Source organism: Eurytemora carolleeae, unplaced genomic scaffold, assembly GCF_000591075.1.
Source record: "Eurytemora carolleeae unplaced genomic scaffold, Eaff_2.0 scaffold753, whole genome shotgun sequence".
Lineage (NCBI taxonomy): Eukaryota > Metazoa > Arthropoda > Copepoda > Calanoida > Temoridae > Eurytemora > Eurytemora carolleeae.
Window position 1 is genome coordinate 97571 of NW_019396654.1, and position 27501 is coordinate 125071.

General features: G+C 30.2%; 2 protein-coding genes across 2 annotated transcripts in view; one reads left to right on the forward strand and one right to left on the reverse strand.

Moving 5' to 3' along the window:
* LOC111706947 (uncharacterized) overlaps positions 1-3064 on the reverse strand; it is a gene marked incomplete in the record, with an annotated part of 8610 nt that extends 5546 nt beyond the window's left edge. The window contains 3 exon segments of the mRNA XM_023479902.1: positions 912-941; positions 1292-1380; positions 2337-3064. Of these exon segments, the coding sequence (XP_023335670.1) occupies positions 912-941; positions 1292-1302 (41 nt within the window).
* A 5182-nt stretch (positions 3065-8246) lies between these two features.
* LOC111706950 (uncharacterized) lies at positions 8247-20899 on the forward strand. Its single transcript, XM_023479906.1, has 14 exons — positions 8247-8339; positions 8616-8677; positions 9194-9314; positions 10106-10172; positions 11088-11151; positions 12059-12116; positions 13089-13150; positions 13292-13355; positions 15516-15589; positions 16509-16559; positions 16950-17044; positions 17987-18044; positions 19750-19854; positions 20819-20899. The coding sequence occupies exons 1-14, from the start codon at positions 8294-8296 to the stop codon at positions 20897-20899; spliced, it is 1008 nt and encodes a 335-aa protein (XP_023335674.1). The 5' UTR covers positions 8247-8293.
* The last annotated feature ends 6602 nt before the right edge of the window (positions 20900-27501 follow it).

A 27501-nucleotide genomic window follows, 5' to 3' on the forward strand; every position in this document is an offset into this window, starting at 1 on the left:
GAATTGCTGCCAGGTTGACCTCTTAGCAATGAACTGCTACCTAGTTGACCTCATAACAATGAACTACTACCTGGTTGACCTCTTAGCAATAAACTGCTACCTGGTTGACCTATCAGCAATGAACTGCCACCTGGTTGACCTCTTAGCAATGAACTGCTACCCGTTTGACCTCTTAGCAATGAACTGCTACCTGGTTGACCTTCTTGCTTTCAACTACCTACCTGATTGACCTCTTAGCAATGAACTGCTTCCTGGTTGACCTCTTAGCAGTGAACTGATGCCTGATTGACCTCGCAGCAATGAATTGCTACCGGGTTGACCTCTTAGCAATGAATTGCTATCTAGTTGACCTCTTAACAATGAACTGCTACCTGGTTGACCTCTTAGCAATGAACTGCTACCTGTTTGACCTCTTTGCTTTGAGCTACCTTGATTTACTTCCTTGCTATGACTGGCTTTGTTGATAAATCTCATTATAAGGACCAATGCAACCCTTGTATGCTATTGGTGGTTTTGAACATATAAAACTGATATAAAAAATAGTCCGCAATTGGAACTGAAATTGCCAAAGCCTAAAAGTACCTAAAAACCAGTGCTTATATTGCCTGATATGATTTTTTTCGGCAAAAAGTGAAATCAACTACTAAATGTTAAACTTATAAATGTAGTTTAATCAAATATTAAAATCGCCTCGTAGCGGCAAAACTTAATTTTTCATGTAGCTGATCCCAATAAGATAAAGACCCATTTTTTTTGGGGTGGGGAGCTCTACAAATCTCCTGTTCACATTCAGAAAAAAGATAAAATTTACACAAATTTGGGTCAACCTACTGTATCTATTTCCAAGAGTAAACATTAATTATTTGTGTAAATCTAAAATGTCTTAACTTTGCTAATTGTTAATATTTTTCCTGAGTCGTTGAATTTGCTGAAGAAGGCTCCTAAAATGTAATAAAATGACAATATGTCGAAGAACTTTGATATTTGAATCATGGTAGATCAAAAACCCAAAGTCTGAAATATCAATGGCTCACACCATCATGTTGCAAAGATATCGGGATTATAAAATGCGAGTTTGTGCCATTAACGCACACATTTTAAAATTTTTTTTCAGATTCCGTTTTAATAGCTGGATTTTTTTAGTTTCCGGAATGGAGACCACATTTTTCCGGTTTATACAGTGAAAATCGGAATTTTTCTGGTTTATGGAATGAAAACCAGAATTTTTCAAGTTCAAATAATGGATTTCAGGGATTTTTTTCGATTTTTTCGGTTCATCCTGAACACTAACCTATTCTCCATGATGAGATGATCAACATCCAAACTCTGTTCAGGTTCAAGGCTTAGAAGGTTCTGCAGTTCAGTACACAACCGTACATTCTACATAAAACAGGGATGTTTTCAGGAATAAGTTCAGGGGGGGGTGCCAAAAAAGGCCCTTAAACCATAGATTTCATTGATCCAGGGGGGGGGGTTGAGCCCCCAAAGTTTCCCCCGTTGAATACACCTCTGGATGTATCAATAGTCCAACATCCTTAACCAGGCCAAAGTTTAAAGGGTTCTGTTATGAATCAGACATTTAAAATAACGCCTAAAATCATTTAAGTTTGTATATTTACATTGTCAGAAGAAATTGAGGCGTTGCATTTAATCCCTCAAATATAACCGAAAACGCTAAAAAAAGAATTTGACAAAATCTTTAAAAATTTTAATTTAAAAAGCTAGAATCAATAACATAATGATGGTTATTTTATTTAACTTTTTATCTTGAAATTTAACAAACGATCTTATTAACATTATTTTGAAAAATGACTATAAATATTTTTTAGAATTGCATACTTTTTTAGATATAGAGAAATGACGACAAAATCGGCATTGCCAAATAGATCGTCAAGTACATTAGATGGCAACGTAGAATTTGTACACTCTCAGTACAGCTGTATTCTTACGCCACAAGTGTCAACTCAGTTTTTCTGTCCGACAAAATCATTAATAATAATGATAATTTTAGAATAAAGAGCTTATCTTACAGTGAAATAAGTGCAATTATATTTGTTCTTTATTTTCAGTTTTTAAACATTTTTATTGAATCTTGGAAAACATGTCAACTATTATTGTGAGAAAATTTAGTTTTCCTTGTTATCTTTGACACATGTGACGTCGTGTATCATTAGTCCATTTCTCTGTTGCCACCTATTGTACTTGATAATCTATTTGTGCATTGCTACTCGAAAAGGTTAAAAGCCATTGTCTGTGTATTGCAGGCCATGCATGCCTGTTTAAATGGAGAGTCACTTAAATTACACCCTTCAGATATAAACATTTAAAAAACTCACCTTTTCTTGAAGTTGATTTTTTTCATCCTGTAGATCTTCTTTCTGATCCAGCAAAGACTGGATGTCTAGCTTTAGCTTAGAATTTTGGACCTAATTCAAATTTTATAATTTTTGATTTTTTAAAAGAACATTACCGATTATTTTTACTAGATTTAGCTCAGAGTTTTGAACCTAAACCATTTGGTTACATATTTCATAATTTTAGTTTAAAGTTTTGCACCGAATTCAGGGGTTTAATAAATTTCTTATTTTAGTTAAAGTTTTTCACCTAATTCAGGGGTTTAATAAATTTCTAATTTTAGTTTAAAGTTTTGCACCGAATTCAGGGGTTTAATAAATTTCTTATTTTAGTTTAGAGTTTTGCATTGAATTCAGGGGTTTAATAAATTCCCTAAGTTTAGTTTAGAGTTTTGCACCTAATTCAGGGGTTTAATAAATTCCATAAGTCTAGTTTAGAGTTTTGCACCTAATTCAGGGGTTTAATAAATTCCTTAAGTCTAGTTTAGAGTTTTGCACCGAATTCAGGGGTTTAATAAATTTCTTATTTTAGTTTAGAGTTTTGGACCTAACTCAGGGGTTTAATAAATTTCTTAAGTAAAGTTTAAAGTGTTGCACCTTGTTTAGGGGTTTAATAGATTTCTTTAGTTTAGTTTAGGGATTTGCTCCGAATTCAGGGGTTTAAGAAATTCCTTAAGTTTAGTTTAGAGTTTTGCACCTAGTTTAGGGGTCTAAGTAAAAATTGGAATACCTTGTTGAATATTTCCCTTTTCCCTCCTAACAGATAAATTGATTGCATTAGATTAAAAAACTTTAAAAATTTCTATTTCGTTGAAATTTGAAGTAACTCTCTGCAGTTCACAGCGGCACTCTTTAAACGTTATCTGATCAATAACGAGGGAGATATCACCGTTATTCTAGCTTCACAATGGAGGGTCAATTAAAATAATGTGAACAGTCCCTTTAAAAATTAATAAAACCAATGTATTCCTTAATATTCTGAGATCCTCTTGTGCATCCTCATATCGCAAACTGAATGATAGTTTTAATTTTAAAAATAATCATTGAAAAAAAAAACAGAAAAGATTTTGCCACAAACTCTAATTATCTAATCCTTATATTTTTGCACCCCAATGTCGAATAGTTTAGATATTTCAAAAAGAATAATGTTTTTTGGTCCCAATGTAGAATATGTGTTTTTTGGTCCCAATGTAGAATATATGTTTTTTGGTCCCAATGTAGAATATATGTTTTTGGTCCCAATGTAGAATAATGTTTTTTGGTCCCAATATAGAATATATGTTTTTTGGTCCCAATATAGAATATATGTTTTTTGTTCCCAATGTAGAATATATGTTTTTGTTCCCAATGTGGAATATATGTTTTTGGTCCCAATGTAGAATATATGTTTTTGGTCCCAATGTAGAATATATGTTTTTTGGTCCTAATGTAGAATATATGTTTTTCGGTCCCAATGTAGAATATATGTTTTTTTTGGTCCCAATGTAGAATATATTTTTTTGGTCCCAATGTAGAATATATATGTTTTATGGTCCCAATGTAGAATATATGTTTTTTGGTCCCAATGTAGAATATATGTTTTTAGGTCCCAATGTAGAATATATGTTTTTTGGTCCCAATGTAGAATATATGTTTTTTGGTCCCAATGTAGAATATATGTTTTTTGACACAAAAAAGAAGAAAAAAAGTTTAACAAGTGTAAAGTTAGGAAAACTAGTTTTACAAGCATTCAATTTAAATATTAATGGTGGAGTGCAGTAATATAATAGAAAATCTGAAACACTAGAGATTTATCACGTCAAGCTAAAGTAAATTGTAAGTAAAATCGAAATCTAAAGTTTTCAATCATAATTCCCTGAAGTGCTATTGGGAAGAAAAAAATGTTTTAAATTTCTAATATGTATCCGGAAATCTTTGCTTTTCTCAAACTTGTCCACAAAATTCAAACTGGAGGAGCTATAAGAGGTCACAATGTCGTGCCAGTATGCTGCATAAATTTGACCTTCTCCCTTTGTATTAGTTTACAGTGTTGTTCAACAGTAATGTCCAGCTCAGCAAAAAAAATGACCTAATAGAAGAGGTGCTAAAACTAAACCATTCTCTCTCATTCTTCTCTTGTGTTAGTTTGTCATCAGCCTGTAAAATAAGTAAAACATTTAATTTGTAAAAATATAAGAAAATAAAAAAAATAAAACAATTAGAAATATAAAATATATAAAAAAAATGTGAAGATTATAAAAAAATGTCAATTCACAGGAAATTGTGAAAAATGTCGTAGACTAACAAAGAATAAACAAAAAAACAAATGTAAGAGAATATGAAGAAAAATTATAAAAATTGTATTTTTATTTTTAAAATTGAAGCAAAATGTTAAAAAGAATTTACCTTTAAACCTAGTTTTCTATTTTCTTCCTGAAGAATAGATACAGCTTCAACTTTACTCTAAATAATAGAGAATACTTTAAATATTCTATAGTAAGGCCACAGAACAGGTAGTATAGAATCAGCACTGACGCGGACCGCCCTGCCTGATTGGCTCGAAAGGGATTTACTAATCATACAGCTGCATATAAATGTATATTTCTGAGTAATCAATCAATCAACCTGTAGAGTTTGGGATTAATGTATATGTTGTGTACATTATTGTTTGCATAAAGCTCTCCACAGTGGGTCCAGTGCTTCCGGGGAGGAGAACTTAATCATTTTTCATACAAGTTGCGGCATTGAGTACTTTCAAACGACACGTACCGACTTGTCAGACACCGGTACGCGTCAGTACTGGCTCTATACTACCTGTTCTGTGAGTAAGGCCCAAATGCAAGAAAACGACATTTAAGCAATGTTACGTGTATCTAATTGGCGTTGTTAGTAGCTTGCAAACCCAAGTGAAATTAGTGTGTGTGCACTATACATAACATTTGCTGTGTTTCATCTTTATTGAACTATTTAAAGTCATAACTTCTATCTAACAGTCGTCTTCCTATTCCAGAGTTTTATGAGAGAAAAAGCAATTTAATAATAATTTATTAAAACAGTTTTGGTATTTTTAAAAAACTTAAAAGATACGAAACCATTTTGATGATTATGATTAAGAATGCTTCTTTTAATAATTGTTCCTGCATCCGTCCTTGTTATTAGAACAGTAAATTGAAGAATTTTTTTCTTAAAGTTTGTTCAAAATTTATCTATTTTTTTTCTTTACTAACTTATTAACAAACCTGAAGCTGTTTCCGGAGTACACTGTTTTCTGCTTTAAGTACATCAATATTTTCCTGATAACAACGATATATTAAAGGGACTATCAACGTTAATTCCAATAAGTACACGATTCAAGACGGTAAGTAAGATTTACATAGCCATTCTCTTTAAGTTAATCATTTCCAAAGTACAGGGTATCCCAATAAACATGCGAATTAAAGAAAAATCGTCACCGATTTCTGATTTTGGATAAATAAAAAAGTGTGTTTCAAAAATAAAGAGCCATTGAAAATGTGGTCTGCCTTCTTTGTATCTACAAACGTGACGGATATACAGGGTGTCCCACGAAACATGACAGTATGCAAGTGGACTTGAATGTCGTCTTGAGTTTTGATATAATTTGCTGTGTTTATTTGTCAACCTAATTTTAGAAGTAAATTTCTAGAGATAATAATCACAAAATTCCCCTAGTCCTGCCATTTCCAAAATGTGGTCTGCCTTTTTTGTGCTTTCAATATTGCCCGACATATAAAGAATTTCGTTCAGATTTCGACAATTTTGCTTTTATTTAACAAAATTGAAATCTGAACCAAACTCTTTATATCTCCGGTAATATTGAAAGCACAAAAAACGCAGACCACTTTTTGGAAATGCCAGGGCTAGGAGAATTATGTGATAATTGTTTCAAGAATCATACATGTTAAAGTAGATAGAAGACTAAATGTCACAACTAAATTCATATATCAAAGACGACTTTCAAGTCGTCTTGCTATTGTCATGTTTCGTGGGACACCCTGTATTAAACAATTAAACAATTTCATTGTTATAGTTAATAAATCAGAATCTAGACGGTTTTCTAAATACCAATTTTGAAATTGCCATATATATGGTAAACCACATTTTGGAATTCCTAGACTAGCAGTTGAATTATAAACTGTTTTAACGGGAATACTACAAAAATAGTGTTCACGTAATAATACCACGCGCGCAGAACAAAGACGATAGAGAAGTTGTCACGTAATTCCCATGTTTATTAGAATACCATGCTATAAAGGTTTGAATTGTGAATCGGGGGTTTAATTTTTAAATGGATGGTAATTTTAAATTACTCAAGTTGAACTCTGATCAGAGTTACCCACAAAGACGATCTGAGACTCTTTAAAAATGACGTTTTTAAGGTTCAATTAAGTATTCTGCAAATTAAGTATTGGGCGAGAAAAAGTTACTATTTTTCTATTGTGTAAAAAGTACATAACCGACATGGTCAGGGGTGGATCTAGTTAAGGAATTAGCAATGAGAGTGAGTATTTTAAGCGCTCAGAATAGAAAATTACTGGTAAAATATGTAAAAAATATTGCCACCAGAATTGTACTTTTAAATTTTTTGTTCTGGCACCATGAAATATATTTACATATGAAAGGATAGCAAGTAAATTAGGTCGAGCATATATCTCATTTCAGAAAAAAAAATTATTTGTAAAATTTTATCATTAAGGGGTGTGCAATTTTGTGAAATTTGAATTCTTCTTGGAATTTTGAGGCATAATATTAAAATGCATTTTTTATCAATAGTGGCTCCCTAGGGTTTAAGATAAAAATGTAAATAAATCACTACTGTAAATGAAAATATAATTTTTAAAAGCTTTTTGAATAGGGTATATTAATAAATTCTTTGTGAAAACCGGAGCTCTGAAACATTTTAAAGAGTTTAAAAATATTAAAAAAAAACAGTTTTAAAAATACTCATGCATTGAATATCTGTTTAAATTTTAAGTTTTCATTTGTATTCGCGTTTTTTATGCATTTTGTATCATTACAATCTATTTTTGGGGAGCCATTTCTGAGTTTTGAAAACATTTTCTTTTTAAACATTAGAAACATAAGAATTCCATGAATTCTAATTTTGCTTTTGTAAAATTTCTAAAAAAATGTTACAAAATTTTCCACTCCCACTATATCGTTCTGATGTTGTTTTATTGCTGTTAAAAAATATAATGTGTTTCAATCCTAAAATCTTTATGAGTTTAATTTTTAAGAAAGGAAATAATCATATTCAATTACTTACAGTGTTGGTTAAAACTTAAAATCTACAGTAAACTTTTAAGCTGATCTTTAGAAAAGGGGGGGTTCAAAAGATACCCTTGACCACCACTTTTTTTCCTAAAAGGAGGTCTTCGACCCCTTGACCCAGCTCCTGTATCCGCGCCTGAATTGGTGTAAATTCCATACTGTCATCTCTGAAGTGTCATCTTTTGTGGGGTCACCCTGTGAGGCTGTGCGTATAATTCTATAATATGGTCACAACTTGCGTAAATTGGTGACAAAAACTCTCATTTAATTCCTAACGATTTTTTTATCCATATCGAATTATGCATATATCTTACCGATATAATATCATTGGTGTATAGATGAGAAGTAAGCATACTTCCAAACATTCAAAATCGTTCTGAAACTGTTTATAACTGTCGTATGTTCTATATATCTGTTTATTTGAAATGATATGAATAAAGCAGATGTTTTTAGAGGTTCAGCTGTTTCTGCAGATTATCGATTTGTTTACAGCCAACCAGTTGAATCCTCCTTTCTAAAATATCTGACCAATGGAAGGCGACATTTAAACTTCTAGTTTCCCAGATTTTTCAAACTTTCTCAAGAAGACGACATTTGATAGAATTCTGGAGGATTTTGGGTATCATCTGGTTTGTATTGATTAGTAACACAAGACTAGGAAGATTGAGAAGATGGAGAACATGTTTTATATTCTTCTTCTAAATTTAGTTTTCATGGGTAAGCATTGTTAAAATACTTCAATTTCAACAAGTAAAAAACGTTAATTTGCAGTCGATTTTTTGATTCGACTTTTGGACTTCTATGGTTTTCATTTTTTAACCAAGATTTAAAAAAAAAAAAAATTTTTTTGTTTTTCTTTTCAACACTCTTCAGAAAAAGTTTTAAACAAAAATATAATTTATTTACATCATTTGGTGTTGCCTCTTCAAAGTAACAAAAAAAGACCATTTCAAACGAATCAAAAATTATTAAATGATTCTTTTTTTCCCGCAGGTGTTAAGTGTGAGCTGGCTCCCCTTTCATTCATCCCGGAGGATCTTTTACATTATTTTCATGTAAATATCTTTAAAATCGTATTTACAGAAGATAGGTACTGTAACTGTTTGAATTTAAGAAGAAAACTGTTGGACAACAACTTTAATATTTAGCAGTCCATTGTTACATAAAACGCAGCAAGTCTTCTTTAATTCTCACACTTTAATTGGCCTCACATTAATAAAAAAAATAAAAAATAAACTTACAATCAGAAAAGTATAGCTGCCTAAAAGTCAAGTCAGATATATGCAATGAAGTGGAGTTTTTAGTGATTGTACGTGGGTTCTTTAAGAAAGTCACTTGTGGATTTTTATATTGAGCCAAAGAGAAAAATTGTTAGAATTAAACCCTTTTAAAATAGAAAAACCACGATAAGATAATTAATGGTTTAAAGTAAAACATTTTTGAGTAGAATGGCTTTTGATTGATTGATTGATTGATTGTTTGATTGATTGGTTAATTAATTGATAAATAAAGTGACTAATTTTTTGATTGTTTGGAAGATTTGAAGATTAATTGATTGATTAATTGTTCAGCCGGAAACTCTGCTTGAAAGTCGTCTTTATCCTGGGGAAGTTGAGACAAGGCAAAGGCGAGAAGTTGAGGAAACTAGTTCCTTGGAACCAAATATATTTACTGTATCCCATACACATCTAGGTAATCCCATGTACAGCTATATAATCCCATACACATCTAGGTAATCCCATATACAGCTATATAATCCCATACACATCTAGGTAATCCCATACACATCTATATAATCCCATACATTGCTAGGTGATCCCATAGCTAGGTGATCCCATATACAGCTATGTAATTCCATACACAGCTAGGTAATCCCGTACACAGCTAGTTAATCCCATATACAGCTATATAATCCCATACATAGCTAGGTGATCCCATACATACATAGCTAGGTGATCCCATATACAGCTAGATAATCCCATACATAGCTAGGTGATCCCATACATAGCTAGGTAATCCCATACATACATATCTAGGTGATCCCATATACAGCTAGGTAATCCCATAAAAAGCTAGGTAATCCCATAAAAAGCTAGGTAATCCCATATACAGCTAGGTAATCCAATATACAGCTAGGTAATCCAATATACAGCTAGGTATTCCCATACACAGCTAGGTAATCCCACTCATAGCTATTTGATCCAATACATAGATATATAATCCCATGCACAGCTAGATAATCCCATGCAAGACTAGGTAATCTCATGCATAGCATGGTAATCCCATACACAGCTAGATAATCCCATACACAGCTAGGTAATCCAATATACAGCTAGGTAATCCAATATACAACTAGGTAATCCCATATATAACTAGGTAATCCCATATATATAGCTATGTAATATACTCCTTTTCTTGAATGAACGCTGCAACACAATTATATATTATTTGTTATATTATATATTATATATCCATATATTTAGATGAAGCGAGTAAGCTTGTGCAAACCAAGTGTATGATGGTTCAGACAAAAATCAAAATCGAAATTAGGTAAAAATTCTTTAAAATTAAAAGAATTTAAGCTGCTTTTTAACGTAAAATCGATTAATTTATTTTGCAAAATCTAAATTGAAATCAAATTGGAAAGAAAAAAACTTCTTTTAGTGATAAAGTGCACTTTTCTAGGAATCATTTATTTTTGTTTTTTTATTTCTGTTACGTTATTCAATAAAATATTTTTTAAAAAATATATCAGCTTTTTTTATAGTCGGTATCTTGTTTGAAAACAACAATTACTGAACTAAAATAGCATAAAAAGTATCTTTTTAAAGATACAGGGTTAACCACAAAGGAAGGGACTTTAGAGATGAATCAAGTCATGTTTATTTCATTCTTGGTTCCCTCCAACTATAAACATTTTAAACTCTCTGCCAATAGCATATTGTTATGTATCCCACGGCTGTCAACATGGTATGTACTATGTTTAAAATATATCAATTTTATAGTAGTCACACACCAATAAAAAAAACAAAGTAGTTAAACATTTATTAATTATATCTATTAAAAATGCAAAATTAAAATTTAGAAATTATATTAGGAGAAAACTTGAGATTCTCAGGCTCTTGTGGGATATAATCGTTTTTAGATTGGTTGCATATTTGCTGAATATGATCTGTTTAATACTACAACTTTTTATACAAAATTGTATATATGTGAATTTTCGTATAATTTTGACACAGTTTTATATTAATTTCTCGAGACAGGAACATCAGATAGATGTATTAGTATAGGTATCGTTCAACTCCTGAGATTCCCAGGTTTCATCCTATATCCCCTTTCATTTTTCCCTTACAGTCCCTGTAAGAAAGAAGACCAAATTCATCATTCTGATCATTGAATTTTAAAAGTTAAAATTTGATCATCATTAAAGTCTCATCATTTATGGCTAACCCTGTACATGTTTAGGTATCGTCTACGACCTACAGGAGTAGGAAAACGTATTTACACTATGCCAGATATCCCAGATAAGGTAAACTAGTATCTTAATATCGTAGCGGACAGATTTCTTGTAAAATCTAAAACTAAAAATCAGGGATGTCAAAACACGCAAATCCGCGAAAAGAGAATGCCACGTGGAAATCTAGTATTTTTTTTTAACAAGCAATGGATCAAGAAGTTGCCAACTTAACCTAAACGGCCACTTAGGATTAGACTTAAAGCAATTTGAATGTTAAAATATTAATAATTCAAAAATTAAATTTGTATTAGACTTTTCATGAAATTCTAAACAAGCATTCTTGATTAAAGATCAACACTCAATTACTCTAATTTACAAAATTTTGCTGATATCTTTGCTACTTGACTACGTAGACATTTCATATTTGATACAATTTTTTGTTCGTTTATGTTCTTGTTTTATTTATTTTTAGACTGTTTGAAAGAATTTTGCTTAATCAAAAAGTAAAAATTTTAAGTATAAAAAAAGTTCATAATTAGATAAATGTGGCGTAAGATAATCGATGATCATAGGTTGTAATATCTGAATGATTTGTTTGAAACTAAATTGATTTTTTTACGGTCTAAGTCGTATGTTGCAATTTTCTCAATTTGTATGGACACTAAGTTATTCTGAGACGTCTTTAACAATTTTCTCGTTATAAACGCAACAGATAGAAGTAAGATTAGTAGCGATCAAAAGCGCTTTTTTATCGCATTAAGCCTATAGCCCCTTTCATTTTTCGCGAACACTCCCTATACATCTAAATTCTAACCACTTTGAAATTCTTGATTATTACATTCATAAGATTAATCAATATTGAAACTTCCAATTCATAAATGATTAATAAAACTAATTTGAATTATTTTAATTAATCAATTGTTTCAATAAAACACAACTTCAATCAATCAATCAGTCAATCAATTAATCCATCCTTAAGGTGAATGGAACCTGTGCTCTTGAAACAGAAACAGCAACAATGTTCATTTTCTGGCCAGGTCATTCATTCATCAGTTAATTAATATATTAATTCATTGATTCACTAATTCATTAATTTATCAGTTAATGAAGTCATTAATTCATCAGTTAATTAATTCATTTATTCATCAATTAATTAGTTCATTAATTTATTAATTCATTAGTTTATTAATTCATTAATTCATTAAATAATTAATTAATTAAATCAATAATTCATTAAATCATTAATTCATCAGTTAATTAATTCATTAATTCATTAATTCATAAATTCATTAATTCATAAATTCATTAATGCATTAATTTATAAATTCATTTATTCACCTATTCATTAATTCATTTATTCATCAGTTAATTAATTCATTAATTTATTAATTCATTAATTTATTTATTTATAAGTTCATTATTTCATCAGTTCATTAACTCACATATCTATTAATTAAATAGTTCATTAATTCTTTTATTCATTAGCTCATTAATTCATTAATCAATTTAAATCGATTCATTAGATCTTTAATTTAATTATTAATTATTCAGTTAATTAATTCATTCATTTGTTCATTAAGTTATTAATTCATTAATCATAAATTCATAAAAATCACTATTTCATTTGTTAATTATTTCATGAATTTATTTATTTATTAATCTTTATAAGAAAACAAGACATTCGTATATTACATGTATGTTGCATATAGCCGGCCAAACGGCTAGACCGATTGGGCTGAAATTTTTTGTGGACACTCATGGGTAGCCAAGGGTTTTTTGAGGCAAACAAAAATTCAGTAATATTTTAAAAAAATATTCTTTTCAATTTTTTTTCCACAGGCAACACCGGACTCTTCAGCTAGTCATTAATAAAAAAAAATATATTTTTACAATTAAAATGTTGATTCAACAATCTATTGATTTTTTAATTTGTCAAATAATCAACACTCATCTCTTTAAAAAAAAAATTTGGTATATGTTTAAACAAAAAAATTGTTTTTGCACTGTAGGTTTCAATTTGTCCTTGGTGTTTACTAAAAATCCCGAGGGAAACTCCTACTATATGAACAGAGTAAGTATTGTTAACTTTTTTATAGAACTTTTTAAATGATTAAAATTGACGAGAAAATAATATTATGGGAAAAAGTATTTTATATTATATTTCGAATTTGAAATGATTGCAAAATAATTTAAATAATTTTTATATGTTCAGGCAGTTGTTCTGTTGGACAAAAATAACCCTGCGATTAAAAAAGATTTTTCGAATGCTCTCAGAGGTAATATTGAAAACAAGCATATGTTATTCATGAATATTTCTTTTCTTTAAGAGTAAATTCATGTTTTTATTTTTTAGTTATTTACATAATGAAAACTAAGAAGGATTTTTGCTAACTAAAATTTGCGGATGGTTTGCAAGGATCATTTTTGCGGAATTAGACAGCTAAGCACAAAAACAAGTATTCCGCAAACCAGTGCGAATTTTGCCTCATTGTGCTCAGTTGTCACTCGTCCAATTATTTAATTGCAACGCAACAATTAATGTAAAGTTTTTTTCTAGAACTCTATTTTGCGATTTTTTTTCATCCTGCAGATTTCTATAGTTTCGATATAATTCACAAAAACTGGGATGAGCTCAGAAAAATTTGCGGCATTTTACAATAGGAATGTTTGAAACTGCGCATCAAAAAAAAAAAAAACTTTTTATGGTTAGCAAAAATTCAATACTACCTTAAAATATGAGGATACCAAGGTTATTTTAAGTCTTTTAATAACTTTAAAATGATTTGGCAAAGAAAAAAAAAGTTTGAATTGGCAAAGAATCAGGAATATAAGAAACAGACAGCATACATTTGTCTGAAATCTCATTCAGGGTAGCTCTGAAGATCTCTAATATGCTTAATTGCTTCAAATCAATATTCACATTGTCAATCTACCTACTTTTCCTCTTTTTACACTACTAGCTGAAGGGCCCGGCCTTGCCCGTGGACAAATTTTTTTTTTAGCCTATAACACTCCCTATAACACTCCTATAACACTTCAGCCAATTCGGTCCAGCCGTTTTGCCGGCTATAGGCAACATATATATATTTATATATATATATATATATATATATATACGAATGTCCTTGTTTTACTATATAGAAAAAGCTGGATGAGACGTCAGAAATAATGGTATTTCGTACATTTTTGGTTCCTTTTATATTTACTTTTCGTTTCTGTTATTTTGAAAAATAAATGATAAAAAGTAAAAACAGTACAAAATCAAAAAACTATTAATTTCACAGTTTCTACAGATTTATTATCAAGGCTAAAACTACAAATCCATGATGTCAAACCATTTAAATCCGGGAATAGCGATTTCATGAAAAATTATTCTAATCAATGAGAATGAAACCGTATAGAAATAACGGGGTTACAAGATTGTAAGATTTGTATTCTTAGTGGATAGCATATGTATAAATGTATGAAAGTGAATGTATAGTGGTATCCGACATATGTATAAAATGTATGAATGTCAATGTATAGTGGTATCCCTACATATGTATAAAATATATAAAAGTTAATGTATAGTGGTATCCCTACATATGTATAAAATGTATGAAAGTGAATGTATAGTGGTACCCTACATATGTATAAAATGTATGAATGTCAATGTATAGTGGTATCCCTACATATGTATAAAATATATAAAAGTTAATGTATAGTGGTATACCTACATATGTATAAATGTATGAAAGTGAATGTAAAGTGGTACTCTACATATGTATAAAATGTATGAAAGTGAATGTATAGTGGTATCCCTACATATGTATAAATGTATGAAAGTGAATGTAAAGTGGTACTCTACATATGTATAAAATGTATGAAAGTGAATGTATAGTGGTATCCCTACATATGTATAAAATGTATGAAAGTTAATGTATAGTGGTATCCCTACATATGTATAAAATGTATGAATGTCAATGTATAGTGGTACCCTACATATGTATAAAATGTATGAAAGTGAATGTATAGTGGTACCCTACATATGTATAAAATATATAAAAGTTAATGTATAGTGGTATACCTACATATGTATAAAATATATACAAGTTAATGTATAGTGGTATACCTACATATGTATAAATGTATGAAAGTGAATGTAATCTTGTTCTTTTGTTCTTTTGTTCTTTTCTATTTTAAAATTTTCTTTACTTTATTGAATGTTTATACTACGCAGTTTCTCTTTATTATCAAAACAATGATTCTTGAATTTAAGAAGCTAGTAGATGTCTTATTCACAATGAAAACCTTTACGTGTGTTGAAGTTCGAAAGAGATATAGTTGTTTTTCTATGTTGAGTAAAAGCTTCTGACAAAAAGGGAGTAAACACGTTGTGTTTCCAAAATTGGTACAGTTCTTGAAATTTAGTTAAAATGCTGACATTTTGAACAAAGCCTCCAATTGTGGTCACCTTCACGGATCCCTAAGAAAATTTGGAACAGAAAAGGCATTGACCTCCATTTTGACCGTAATAAACTTAAAAAGTAGTGGAAAATTACATATTTATTTAGCTCAACTTTAAAAGTTTAATATTTTTAACAACATAAACACATCTTTTCCATTCTGGCCTCGAAAGACAAATTACAATTCTATGTTAGGTGAACACATTAGTTTTTTTGGTGCATTTAATTGGATTCTATTTGAAGTATCGTTCTTTGTATTTTCATATTCATGACCTCCGAGGTTCAAATTTTAGAAAATATGGTTATATTAGGTATCAAAATATAGATTTTTGTGTTCTGGTCCCGTTCCTAGACCCCTCTTGCCTTAGATGATTCTTTAGATAATATTGACCTCAGGAGTCAGGAGTCAGGACGTTAAAGCCTAAAATCAAGAAATGGGTCATTTTAATTTTTATATTTTTATAAAACAGTGTACTTTATCATTATTACTCACTTCATCGTGAATTTCATAATGAACGTGCTATAAAGTAATCATCAAACTATAATGTTAAATTAGCTGTACATTATAACACGCGTGCTTTAAAGTTTGATTGGTTCCCGGATATTCTCCAAAAAAATTAAGATATTTCCAAAATATTTTTTTCAATTAAATAAAATTAAAATCAACTTTAGAAATTCAATTCTGCTTTTTTTCAAAGCTTATTTGATCTAGAAAAACCCATTGAAATAAGACAAGTACACACACGTTTTCATAAAATTACCATAACACTATTATTTTGGTTCGCAGTATTTTAACTTAAATTTTCTCTATATCTCGAAGGTTCTAGCTTTTTTAGATTATATTTTGTCCCTTGCTAAAGCTTGGGACAAAATTAAATATGAAAGGCTTGAACTTTCTAGATAAAGAAAAAATTTCTGTCCAAAAACTTTAAAACACTGCGAACCATAATAACAGTGTTATAAATAGTTATTCAGTTTGTTTAGGAGGCTGAGGACCAGGGTCCACTCATGCTCTTCAATGTTGTTGACGACGAGGTTTGTTCTAACGAGGGAGGGAAGACATACCACAAAGTTTTTAAATCCGAGCCACAATTTTCTCATCCGAGCCAACTTTAAATACTTCTCCTTGTCTATTTTTATTTTGGCTTGTGAAAATAAAATCACTTTTGAAATTGACTAAATTTTATCTTGTAGAACCAAAAAAATTGCAAGTATAATATTTGGATGTGACTCAGTTTTGAAGAGGAAAATTTGGTAAAAGATGAAAAAATAGGCTGCTGGCCCTTTTTCTTTCTTCCTTGGAATGTACATTAAAATAAGAGCGTTTAGGAAGTTTATCGGGGGTTTATTATCATTATTATATTAATTATTATCATTATTATTATTATTATAATTATTATTATGATTATTAATTATTATTACCAGATTGAAGGCACAATTGAGTTTTCTGAGACAAGATTCCAACCGTTCATGAAACGGGCTGGAGGTATCTGGGGGGATAGGGTTGAGTGTTTACCTAGGTAAATGTAAACAAACTAATTGCAGTACATAAAGATTCTCAGTCAATAGAATTGAACAAAGTCTTTTTTGATTCTTAAAGGGAAGCTTCACGTAAATCATGCTGAATCATGCATTATTCACAACCAGAGTCCGAATTTAAAGAATTTGAGCCGCGGCTAAATTTGAGACTCGGCTCAAATATGGTTGGTTCCACTTAAAATTTTATTCAATGTTTAAAGATTTGCCGGCGCTTAATTGAAACCGGTTTTTGGCGGATTTGAGACGCGGCTCAAATTCATTAAATTCGGACTCAGTAACATCTATATAACAAAGCAAAAATAAGGAAAACATCGTCGTGTTTCCCTTTAAAATTGTTTATTCTTACAATTGGAGTCACATAAAATTACGTCTACAGTCCCTTTAAGAATTTATATAAATTCTGAATTGTTTTAAAATCCATTCATCTAAAAATATTGAAATACAATATCTGTTAAGTGGTTTTTTTTTAATTAGATGCGTATCTAAATCTTCTAAAAATAAAAGCTTCTTAAAAGATTCTTAAGGATTATTAACCAAAATAAAATTAATTTTTATTTCAAACAAGAAATGAGATTTTAGAAAATATTTTCAATTTAAAATGTTTTTGGATTTAATTAATTTCTCTTTATAAAACAATCTTTGATGTTTCTAATTAATTCCCTTTTGCGATTAAATTAACAGTCACAGAGAGAAAATACAAAATTCATTAAATAATGAAAAATTTAATTCACATTGCATATTTTTTTTCCGAAAGAAATAAAAAAGAAAAATAACCAAACAATGAAAATTAAAATGCGACCAAACAAAACAACTGTCAGAACCAAGTTATTATTTTGAATAGTCCAATAAAATTATACATAGCCATTATGCAGTGTGCACATACCCATTTAGATTAGGAAGTTGTTTTGATCTATTTTTTTCAGGTCAATCCGTGATGTGAGAGATACAATGCCTTTTATTTGTGGAAGTCTTGTACTGCTGGTATTAACCCTTTTTTTAAAATCCTAATAAGGCTCAGGGAAAGGGGGGGGTATCCAAACCTATTGGAAGAGGGTTCGGGGGGGGGGAATAAAATCCAAGTATGAAGGTCCTAATCCTATGCATGTTGAAGGGCATATTTTTAATAGACAATTAATTTTAAAACATTTAAAAGTTCGTTAAAAATGTTGCATTGCTTTGATTAAAATACAATTCATTCTTGAAACCGAGCATTAGGAAGTAATGGATGGTTTTTTAACCGAGTATTAGGGAGTAATGGATGGTTTTTTAACCGAGTATTAGGGAGTAATGGATGGTTTTTTAACCGAGTATTAGGGAGTAATGGATGGTTTTTTAACCGAGTATTAGGGAGTAATGGTTGGTTTCTGCCTTATAGAAACCGAGCATTAGAGGTAATGGTCGGACATTACGACTATTTCGTGGAGAGCCCCATTTCTTCATTGGAGACCCCCAGATTATCATTGGAGACCCCAGCTTTTCATTGAGACCCCAGATTTCCGTTGCAGACCCAAGATTTTCATTGGAGACCCAAACTCAATTTATTGGAGACCAAGATTTTTTTGAGGCCGAAAGATTTTCTTTGGAGACATCTGGATTTTCATTGAAGACCCCAGCTTTTTGTTGGAGCCTTACAGATTATCCTTGGAGACCCCAGATTTTTGATGGAGACTTCCAAATTATCATTGGAGACCCCCAGCTTTTAATCGAGACCCATAGATTTGCATTGGACACCCCACACAATTCATTGGAGACTCCCAGATTTTCATTGGAGACCTTAAAATTCATTTGAAACTCTCAGATAGGACTTGGCGTCATTCTTTTATTAGAACGAACAGATTTACTGGCCGAAAAAGAACGGCTACATGCGTTTTTAAAAATATTGGAACGATTATTAAAAGAACGAACGTGGAAGGAACAGAAATCGCTTGAAAACAGCGTTAAAATCAGGAACGCGTTCTTATTATCAGAAACACATTCTAAGTTGAGAACGCATTTTCAACCAGGAACATGCAAGGCGTACTTAGAAGAAAGCAAAAAAGAAATTTACAAAATTATCAAAAAAAATTTAATGAAAAGCTTTAAAATAACTGCCTCCAAATCAAGAATCCCATGCCCCCCCCCCCATGGGATTCTTGATTTGGAGGCAGTTCTTTGAAAGCTTTTCATTAATTTTTTTTGATCATTTTGTAAATTTCTTTTTTCCTTTCTTCTAAGTTCAAAAACCTACATAGCAGTTCAATTAATGTAGAAACAATTGAGAGGTTCAGGTGACTTCAGTTAAAATCTTCGGGATCTCCAATGAAAATATACATGTCTCCAAAGAAAATCTGGAGTCTCAAATTAATTTCGTGGGGTCTCCAATGAAAATATGGGTATCTGCGACAAAAATCTGGGGTCTCCAATGATAATATGGGGGTCTCCATCGAAAATCTGGCGTCTCTAATGAAAATCTAGAAGTCTCAAACGAAAATCTGCAGGGGTCTCCAATGATAAGTTTGGGGTTACCACTCTCCAACTAAAATATGGGGGTCTCCAAAGAAAATTTCTGCTACTATCGGTGTATATGGTAAACAGAAAACCTGGTTTATATACTAAATATTAATATTATCCAGGTATCTGCTGCTACTGTTGGTGTATATGGTAAACAGAGAACCTGGTTTATATACTAAATATTAATATTATCCAGGTATCTGCTGCTACTGTTGGTGTATATGGTATACAGAGAACCTGGTTCTCAGACTCCAAAGTTGGATATGATACATACGGAGAGGAGAAGGTTGAGATGAAACAGGTAAGTTAGGGTTGTTAATAAAAATTTAAAGCCTTCAAAACTGGATTCTGTTGGAGTTTGCTTAAATTAATCTTTGCAATATTTTTATTTGAAAAAAAATAAAAAATAAATTGATATAAACTACAAAAACATGCAGGTTTGTTTGAATTGTTTTATTTTCTGTCAGGTTAAAAATTTAGCAAAGTGTAAGAAAAACAAATGTTGAGAACAAAGAAATTGGGGTTTTGTCAAAAATTCTAATCTCTATATATCATTAAACCCCAATGTTAAAGATCTATCAAAGTATGAAATCTGTTACATCAAATAATATTTGAAATACTAAAGGTTTACATCATCCGGTTGCAAAGATATTTGGAGTAAAAAATGTGTGGGTAAAACTTAGCTTTTCTCACTGTTTCAAATCAATAACTGAACTCTGAAAGTAAACGAACTAATATAATGCAAAACACGAGGTATACATTTTATACTAATCCTATTAACAAAGATAATATTTAGAGGGTAGCAATAACTGCAGACCACATTTGATAAAATAAACATAGATCATACTAAATATCTATTAGACTGATTTTTAATACAATCAAGCAATGTGTCACTCTCTAGTTGTGTATAAGAAAAGGTACAAAACAAATTAGTGTTAATAACATGGAGCAATTTCAAATATTTTTAAAGAATGAAATGACAGTAATTGTAAACAATTTTTCTATTAGTTTGAAACATTTATCCCCAAGCTCATAAAACCCAAGCTTTTCATCGGAGACACACATTTTTATTGGAGACCCCAATTTTTCATCTGAGGCACCAAACTCCGATGAAAGAGGGTCTCCGATAGTAATTTAAAAATAATAATTTCTTCCCAGACTCAAATATAAAGTTTTAGGATAAAACCAAAATGCTTTAGATTCAATTTTATTTTTAAATTTATTTTTATTTAATTATTATATTTTTTTTAAATCCAACTATTTAGGTTAATCAACCAAATANAACTATGGATCAACTTAATCCAGAACTATGGATCAACTTAATCCAGAACTATGGATCAACTTAATCCAGAACTATGGATCAACTTAATCCAGAACTATGGATCAACTTAATCCAGAACTATGGATCAACTTAATCCAGAACTATGGATCAACTTAATCCAGAACTATGGATCAACTTAATCCAGAACTATGGATCAACTTAATCCAGAACTATGGATCAACTTAATCCAGAACTATGGATCAACTTAATCCAGAACTATGGATCAACTTAATCCAGAACTATGGATCAACTTAATCCAGAACTATGGATCAACTTAATCCAGAACTATGGATCAACTTAATTTCTTAAATAAGGAATTAACTAATCCCGCGCAACAAAATATAGTTTTATAATTTCTAATATTTGCAACCTGTTGAGGTCAGCTCAAACAGTCAAAGTTTGAAATATCTAATGCTTACACCATCAGGTCACAAAACATAGGAATTTTAAAATTGCTAATTGTAGTTAATATATTTCTTTTGAAATTGAAGGCTTAGATGTAAGAAGTAGCCATTATAAAATTTAAGGCCAACATTACTTTTCAAACAAAAAGCTCCTAATCAATTCCCAAATCTACATAATAAAACAAGACAGTCGTATATATGTGTTGTGTATAGCCGGTGAAATGGCTAGACCGATTGGGCTGAACATTTTTGCATGTACACGCATGGGTGGCCGAGGGGTGTTATAGGATAAAAATTCGAATTTTTTTCAAATTTTTTTTTTCAATTTTTTTTCCACGGGCAACGCCAGGTTCTTCAGCTTGTAAAAAAACTTTATTTTTTGGATTTGAAAGCCTGATTTGTATTTGTCATTGTTGTTAAATATATCATTGCAAAAAAATAAAGGAAATGGCAAAACAATCAAAACGTGTATATTTGCAAGGAATTCGCGTATTTGTTTACCGTACATTAAATGATCAGAAGTTTCTTTTAGCAATGTAAATAAATGAGTTTGTTTATATTCCTCTCATAAACTACAGCACACATTGTAAAATAACATTGCAGTACACATTTTAAAATAAGATTGCAGTACACATTATAAAAATTACATTGCAGTACATATTATAAAAATTACATTGCAGTACACATTATGAAAATTACATTGCAGTACTAATTTTAAAAATTACATTGCAGTACACATTATAAAAATTACATTGCAGTACTTATTATAAAAATTACATTGCAGTACACATTATAAAAAATACATTGCAGTTCAAATTATTAAAATTGAATTGCAGTACACATTATAAAAATTGCATTGCCGTACACATTATAAAAATTACATTGCAGTACACATTATAAAAATTACATTGCAGTACTAATTATTAAAATTGCATTGCAGTACACATTATAAAAATTACATTGGCGCTCTCCTTGACTTTCAATCTTACTGTGTCACATGCATGTCTAATTAAAATCACAAAGTACTTTTACGCTTGCTTGCTTGCTTGGATCATCAAATTAATTTGTAAAATTAACTTAAAATGGTATTTGAGAATTAATTAAAATAATTTTTATACTTTGAAATTTTGCATTAAAAGGGCTTGATGATGAATAATTAAGATTTCAATTTAATGGTGGAATACTTTTTCTTATTTTGTATTTGACTCTTTTAACTTTTTAAACTTTACTAGTAAGTTTTATCTAACAATGGTCATTTGGTGCTTTAAGCTTTTTTCAATTCGTTCGTTTACCATTAATTTGTTCGTTTTCCATTCATTTTGTTCGTTTTCTCACTGATCATTCAGTAAAATCGTTCTTTCAGTAAAAAAAAACAATAGTTAATTTTAAAAGTATGTCAGATAAAATCGTTTGTTCAGTAAAAAATCTATGATTTTAAAAAAATTTTAAAACTTTCGTTTGTTAAAAGATGTTCGCACTGCCCTTAGATCATCCATTAAAAGTTATTTTGGACTTAAATTACACTAATTTTGGTTTAGGTTTGGTTAACAATTAATAACAAAATTAACAAATTAAAACCAAAGTATATTTTTTTTATGTTCAATAATCAGTTAATTTTGAGCTACTTGCTTAAATATTCTTTTCGTTTGTTAGTTAATTAAGATTTGATGTACTTTTCAATACATCTAAATATTTTAACCTTATTCTAATTGAACCACTTATTGCTTCAATGTCCGGGTTAATATTTTTTTTGATTGTGATAAAATATTTGAATTAAAAAGTCGATATTTCAACAGCACCATGTTATACATTTTATCTACATATGTACATATGTATTGTACAACAAAGTAAATTATAATGTACAACAATTCTGTTGTAAAGAATTATTTTAAAAAAATATTTTATAAAAGCATAATAGATTTTCAATAATTCTCCTCTGCATTTAAAATATAACTGCACACAGCAAGGCCTTAATATTTCATATTTCCTTGTAAAATCCTTGCTCTTTGAATATAAAGTGTTGGTGTAATGTCCCATTTATGCTGGAAACTATATAATTTCAGTCCAGTTATGGGTGGTAGGCCAGAGATCAAAATGATTTATAGAAAAGGGAAAAATATGGAGAACTAGGCACAAGGAAAGGAATATGGAGAACTAGGCACAAGGAAAGGAATATGGAGAACTAGGCACAAGGAAAGGAATATGGAGAACTAGGCACAAGGAAAGGAATATAAGAGTATGTTGGACTTTTATTGGCGCAAAAAGAAGAAAAGTTCTGCAAAATTTGATATGTGCACATGTCTAATAGAAGCTTCTATACAGTTCAAAATTTGATATGTGCACATGTCTAATAGAAGCTTCTATACAGTTCAAAATTTGATATGTGCACATGTCTAATAGAAGCTTCTATACAGTTCAAAATTTGATATGTGCACATGTCTAATAGAAGCTTCTATACAGTTCAAAATTTAATATGTGCATATGTCTAATAGAAGCTTCTATACAGTTCAAAATTTAATGTGTGCCCATGTCTAATAGAAGCTACTATACAGTTCAAAATGATAAAATAAAAAATAATGAAACTTTCTTCCAACTTCCGATGGATATTTAAACACGATCTTACATCTAAGCCTTTAAATTAAAGTTGTCAAGTATGTGTTCCAAATTTATGTTAAATTACTGAATTTTCAGTAAATTTGTTAGTGTTATTTTGCTTACAGAAAAGAGTTATATTGTATCGGATTTTGAGTTATTTAATTTTACCTTCCATTAAGAAAAGACCCATGCCCGATTCACAACGGCGCGGTGTCCTGTACACCTTAAAATGTGGAAGGTAATTTTGTTGGTTGTTCCTAAAACAGATATACGCAAGTCTCTTTATAGAGAAACAAAAATTGAAATTATTGACTTTTAACTTGAAAGGGTACCGTTGTGAATTGTATAGTATCACTTTAATATTAAAGGGAGACTTAACATTACGTCTAATTAAACACTTTACAGGATTCCTTTGCTTTGAGAAAAAGTTTTAAAAAATCCAATACAAGATAACTCTCCTGCCCGTAATGAACTAATAAAAGTAACTCAGTCTTCCATATATATTAACCCTATCTCTGCTGGGGTACTTGAAAACCAGGATATGCTGAGGGGGGGGGGTCAATTTGACCCAACCCCCCCGCTAAATCCCATGTTTGATGTCCAAATATGACAAATGATACATCATTGGAAAGCTCTTGTGCTCTACTTTTAGAATCTCCAAAAAATTTGCAAATTTGCAAAAATTGAATTTTTTATCGCAAAATCCAGTTATAAAGTAAAAATGTTTGCAAAAAAAATTTCTCCAAAAAATGAAAAATTATACATTTTTGAAAAGCCCTTGACCATGCCATTTCAAATATGCAATTATTTTTGCAAAATTTTAAATAACCTGATTTTTAATCAAGAAAAACTAAAAATGAGCAAATTTACTTTGACAGGTTGTTTGCAAAAAATTTGCAATTTTTTCGCAAAACTTGTGCAATATATAACTGACGCGTTTCGCCCCACCATATAATTATACATGCTTTGCAGACGGTACTTCATTTGTATATGAAATATTCGGAAAAAGTTATTGTATACGCGGTAATTTTACATCAGACAAATATTTCTTATTCAAATGAAGTACAGTCTGCAAAGCATGTATAATCATATGGTAAGGCGAACCGCGTCAGTTATATCTCCCTTCTATTCCTTACTCCCTGACAAAACCCCTCTTCTTTGATGATCTGTTGTGAAAGTAAACAAGTCTTCCAAATGTAAACTGTAGTTAAAATATCATTATTTTAAGAATTTTTAGTATAATGTGAGCTATATTGTGTTTAATGTATTGTAAATTGTAATCTTAGTTACAGATGAGCATTGTTTTTTGGTTCAATTTTAAACATTTAAGTTTTTTTAATGTTTATTAAATATATTAAAATTTTTTTTGCATTCTTGATTTATCTACTCTTACGCAATAGGAATTGAGTTTTTGCCACAAACTCAAATTTTCAAATCTCTATATCTTCTGAGCGTGTAAACCTTTCATATTTTAAACTTAGATTTTTTGATCTCACAGATAAAATAGTTTGAAATATTCAAGGTTTACGCAGTTTGGGTTGCAAAGATAAAAGGATTTGAAAATCATAGTTTGTTGCCAAAACTAAATTCATTTAAGAAAAAAAGAAGATACAATTTTGATAATAAAGGAATTGAGTCTTTGCCACAAACTCAAATTTTCTAATCCCTAAATATTTGCAACCCGTTGTCAGAGACCTTAAATTTTTCAAATTATGAGTTATGTTAGATTAAATAATCTAAGTTTGAACAATCAAAGGTTTACACCATCAGTTTGCAAAGATATAGGGATTAGAAAATTTGAGTTTGTGGCAAAGACTCAATTCCTTAGCAATTTAAATTAGCATCTGTTTGAAACAAAATGTTTAAAAACCCTAAAATATCCATCTTTAGTTCAAGTATTCAGACAAGCATTCTCAGCTTTTCAACAAATAAAAGTTTCAAACAAAAACATTTTTAACAACAAAGAGTTTTAGAGAAGTGAGCTTGTGAAAGACAACAAAAGCAAAATGGAAGATGAAGAGAAAGATAGAAAGACCAGTTGTTAATCAGTGTAAAATGTTTAGTATTATTAAGAATGAATCATTTACTGTTCTCCGCATAAGAGGGGGGGGAGGGGGTTCTGGTATGTATAAAATTATAAATGTACCTTTATATATAACAAGCCCAGCGTTGCCCGGCAAATAAAAAAATCGAATTTAAAAAAGTTTGATGTTTGAATTTTTTTTTTAGCCTTTTTTCCCCACGGAATCTCTCAAACACGCTAACCAATTTGGTCTAAACGTTTGTTCAGGTATAGGTAAATATATTATAAAGAAGTAATTTCTGTTTCCTGTACAAGTACAAGGCGGAATTAACTACGAGTAACCTGGGCAGCGCCTGGTTCCCAAGTTCGACATAAAATAGTTTTCTCTGTTTGTTTGTTTGTATGTCTAAATTATAACCCATGAACCACTTAACCGATTTGCTTCAAATTTTGATTGAGGAATCTGGTAGAACTATGCAATGGTAATGTTCTTTACGCACCTCTGCCCCTTTAGTAAAATTAAATTAAACCTATATGAAGCATAAAGTTTGACTGCGTGAACCTTGTTGCACCGGCTAGTCCTGTCCGTAGAGCTAGGTACAGTACAAAATGGGAACGGAAAGGTTGACCCGGCTCTGAAATTCAAATGTACTACAACTGCCCGTGTCTTAGCTTGGTTTAAAAAAAAATTTTTAGTTTCCAGGCAATGCTGGATTCCTTCGCTAGTTGTTGATTAAAATCCTAAATTGTAATACAGTCCTACGCATAATACTCTATTGTTTTCACCATATGATGTTTAGAACTTCAAATGTATTTTTCAAATATTTTAATGTCTTGTAAAACTTTTTTTTATAATTTTTTTAAAAATTAGATTATTAGATTTTTGACAACGGAATTTTATTTACTCCTCAGATTGGTTATAAAAGTTCTTGAAAAAATGCGACACAACAAACATTAAGGTATACAGTATATATATGAAATGAAAAAAAAATAAGAAATTGTAGAACCCAAATGTTTTGATGTCAAAACTTCGCGAATTCTATGGAAAACTTGAAACATCTTAATTCCCTGAAGGAAAATAATTTAATTTATAAAACTGCTTCAAAATTACTAAAAAGGAAATTATGAGAGGAAATAAAGATTTATCAAATGTGCATTTCCATCCAAAGAATGTAAAAAATAAATTTGAAAAAAAAAAACAATTAAAGGTTTAAAACCCTAAAACATTTAATTAAGGGATTGATCATTTATCCTCAAAATGCCCATATTGGATATCGAGATCAAACTTTTATGAATAATTTTTCTAATGGAATCTAACCATACATTAACAGACTGTGCTGTAAATTTAGATTTTTTTGTGTTCCACTGATTTTTCTGTAAAATATGTAAATAATTTTAGATTCCACACACCATCTTTTCAAACCGAATGCAAATCAATCAAATGTTTTTGAACACGCGAAAATTTTATTTTATCAACATTTAACCAAATTTGTCTTTTCTAAAAGATTTCTCAAAAGAACATTTAAAATGCAATAAAAAGTTCATGTTATTTACAAACGAACATTTATTTTAAATTTGATTTAACACTTTCACATAATTTCAGAA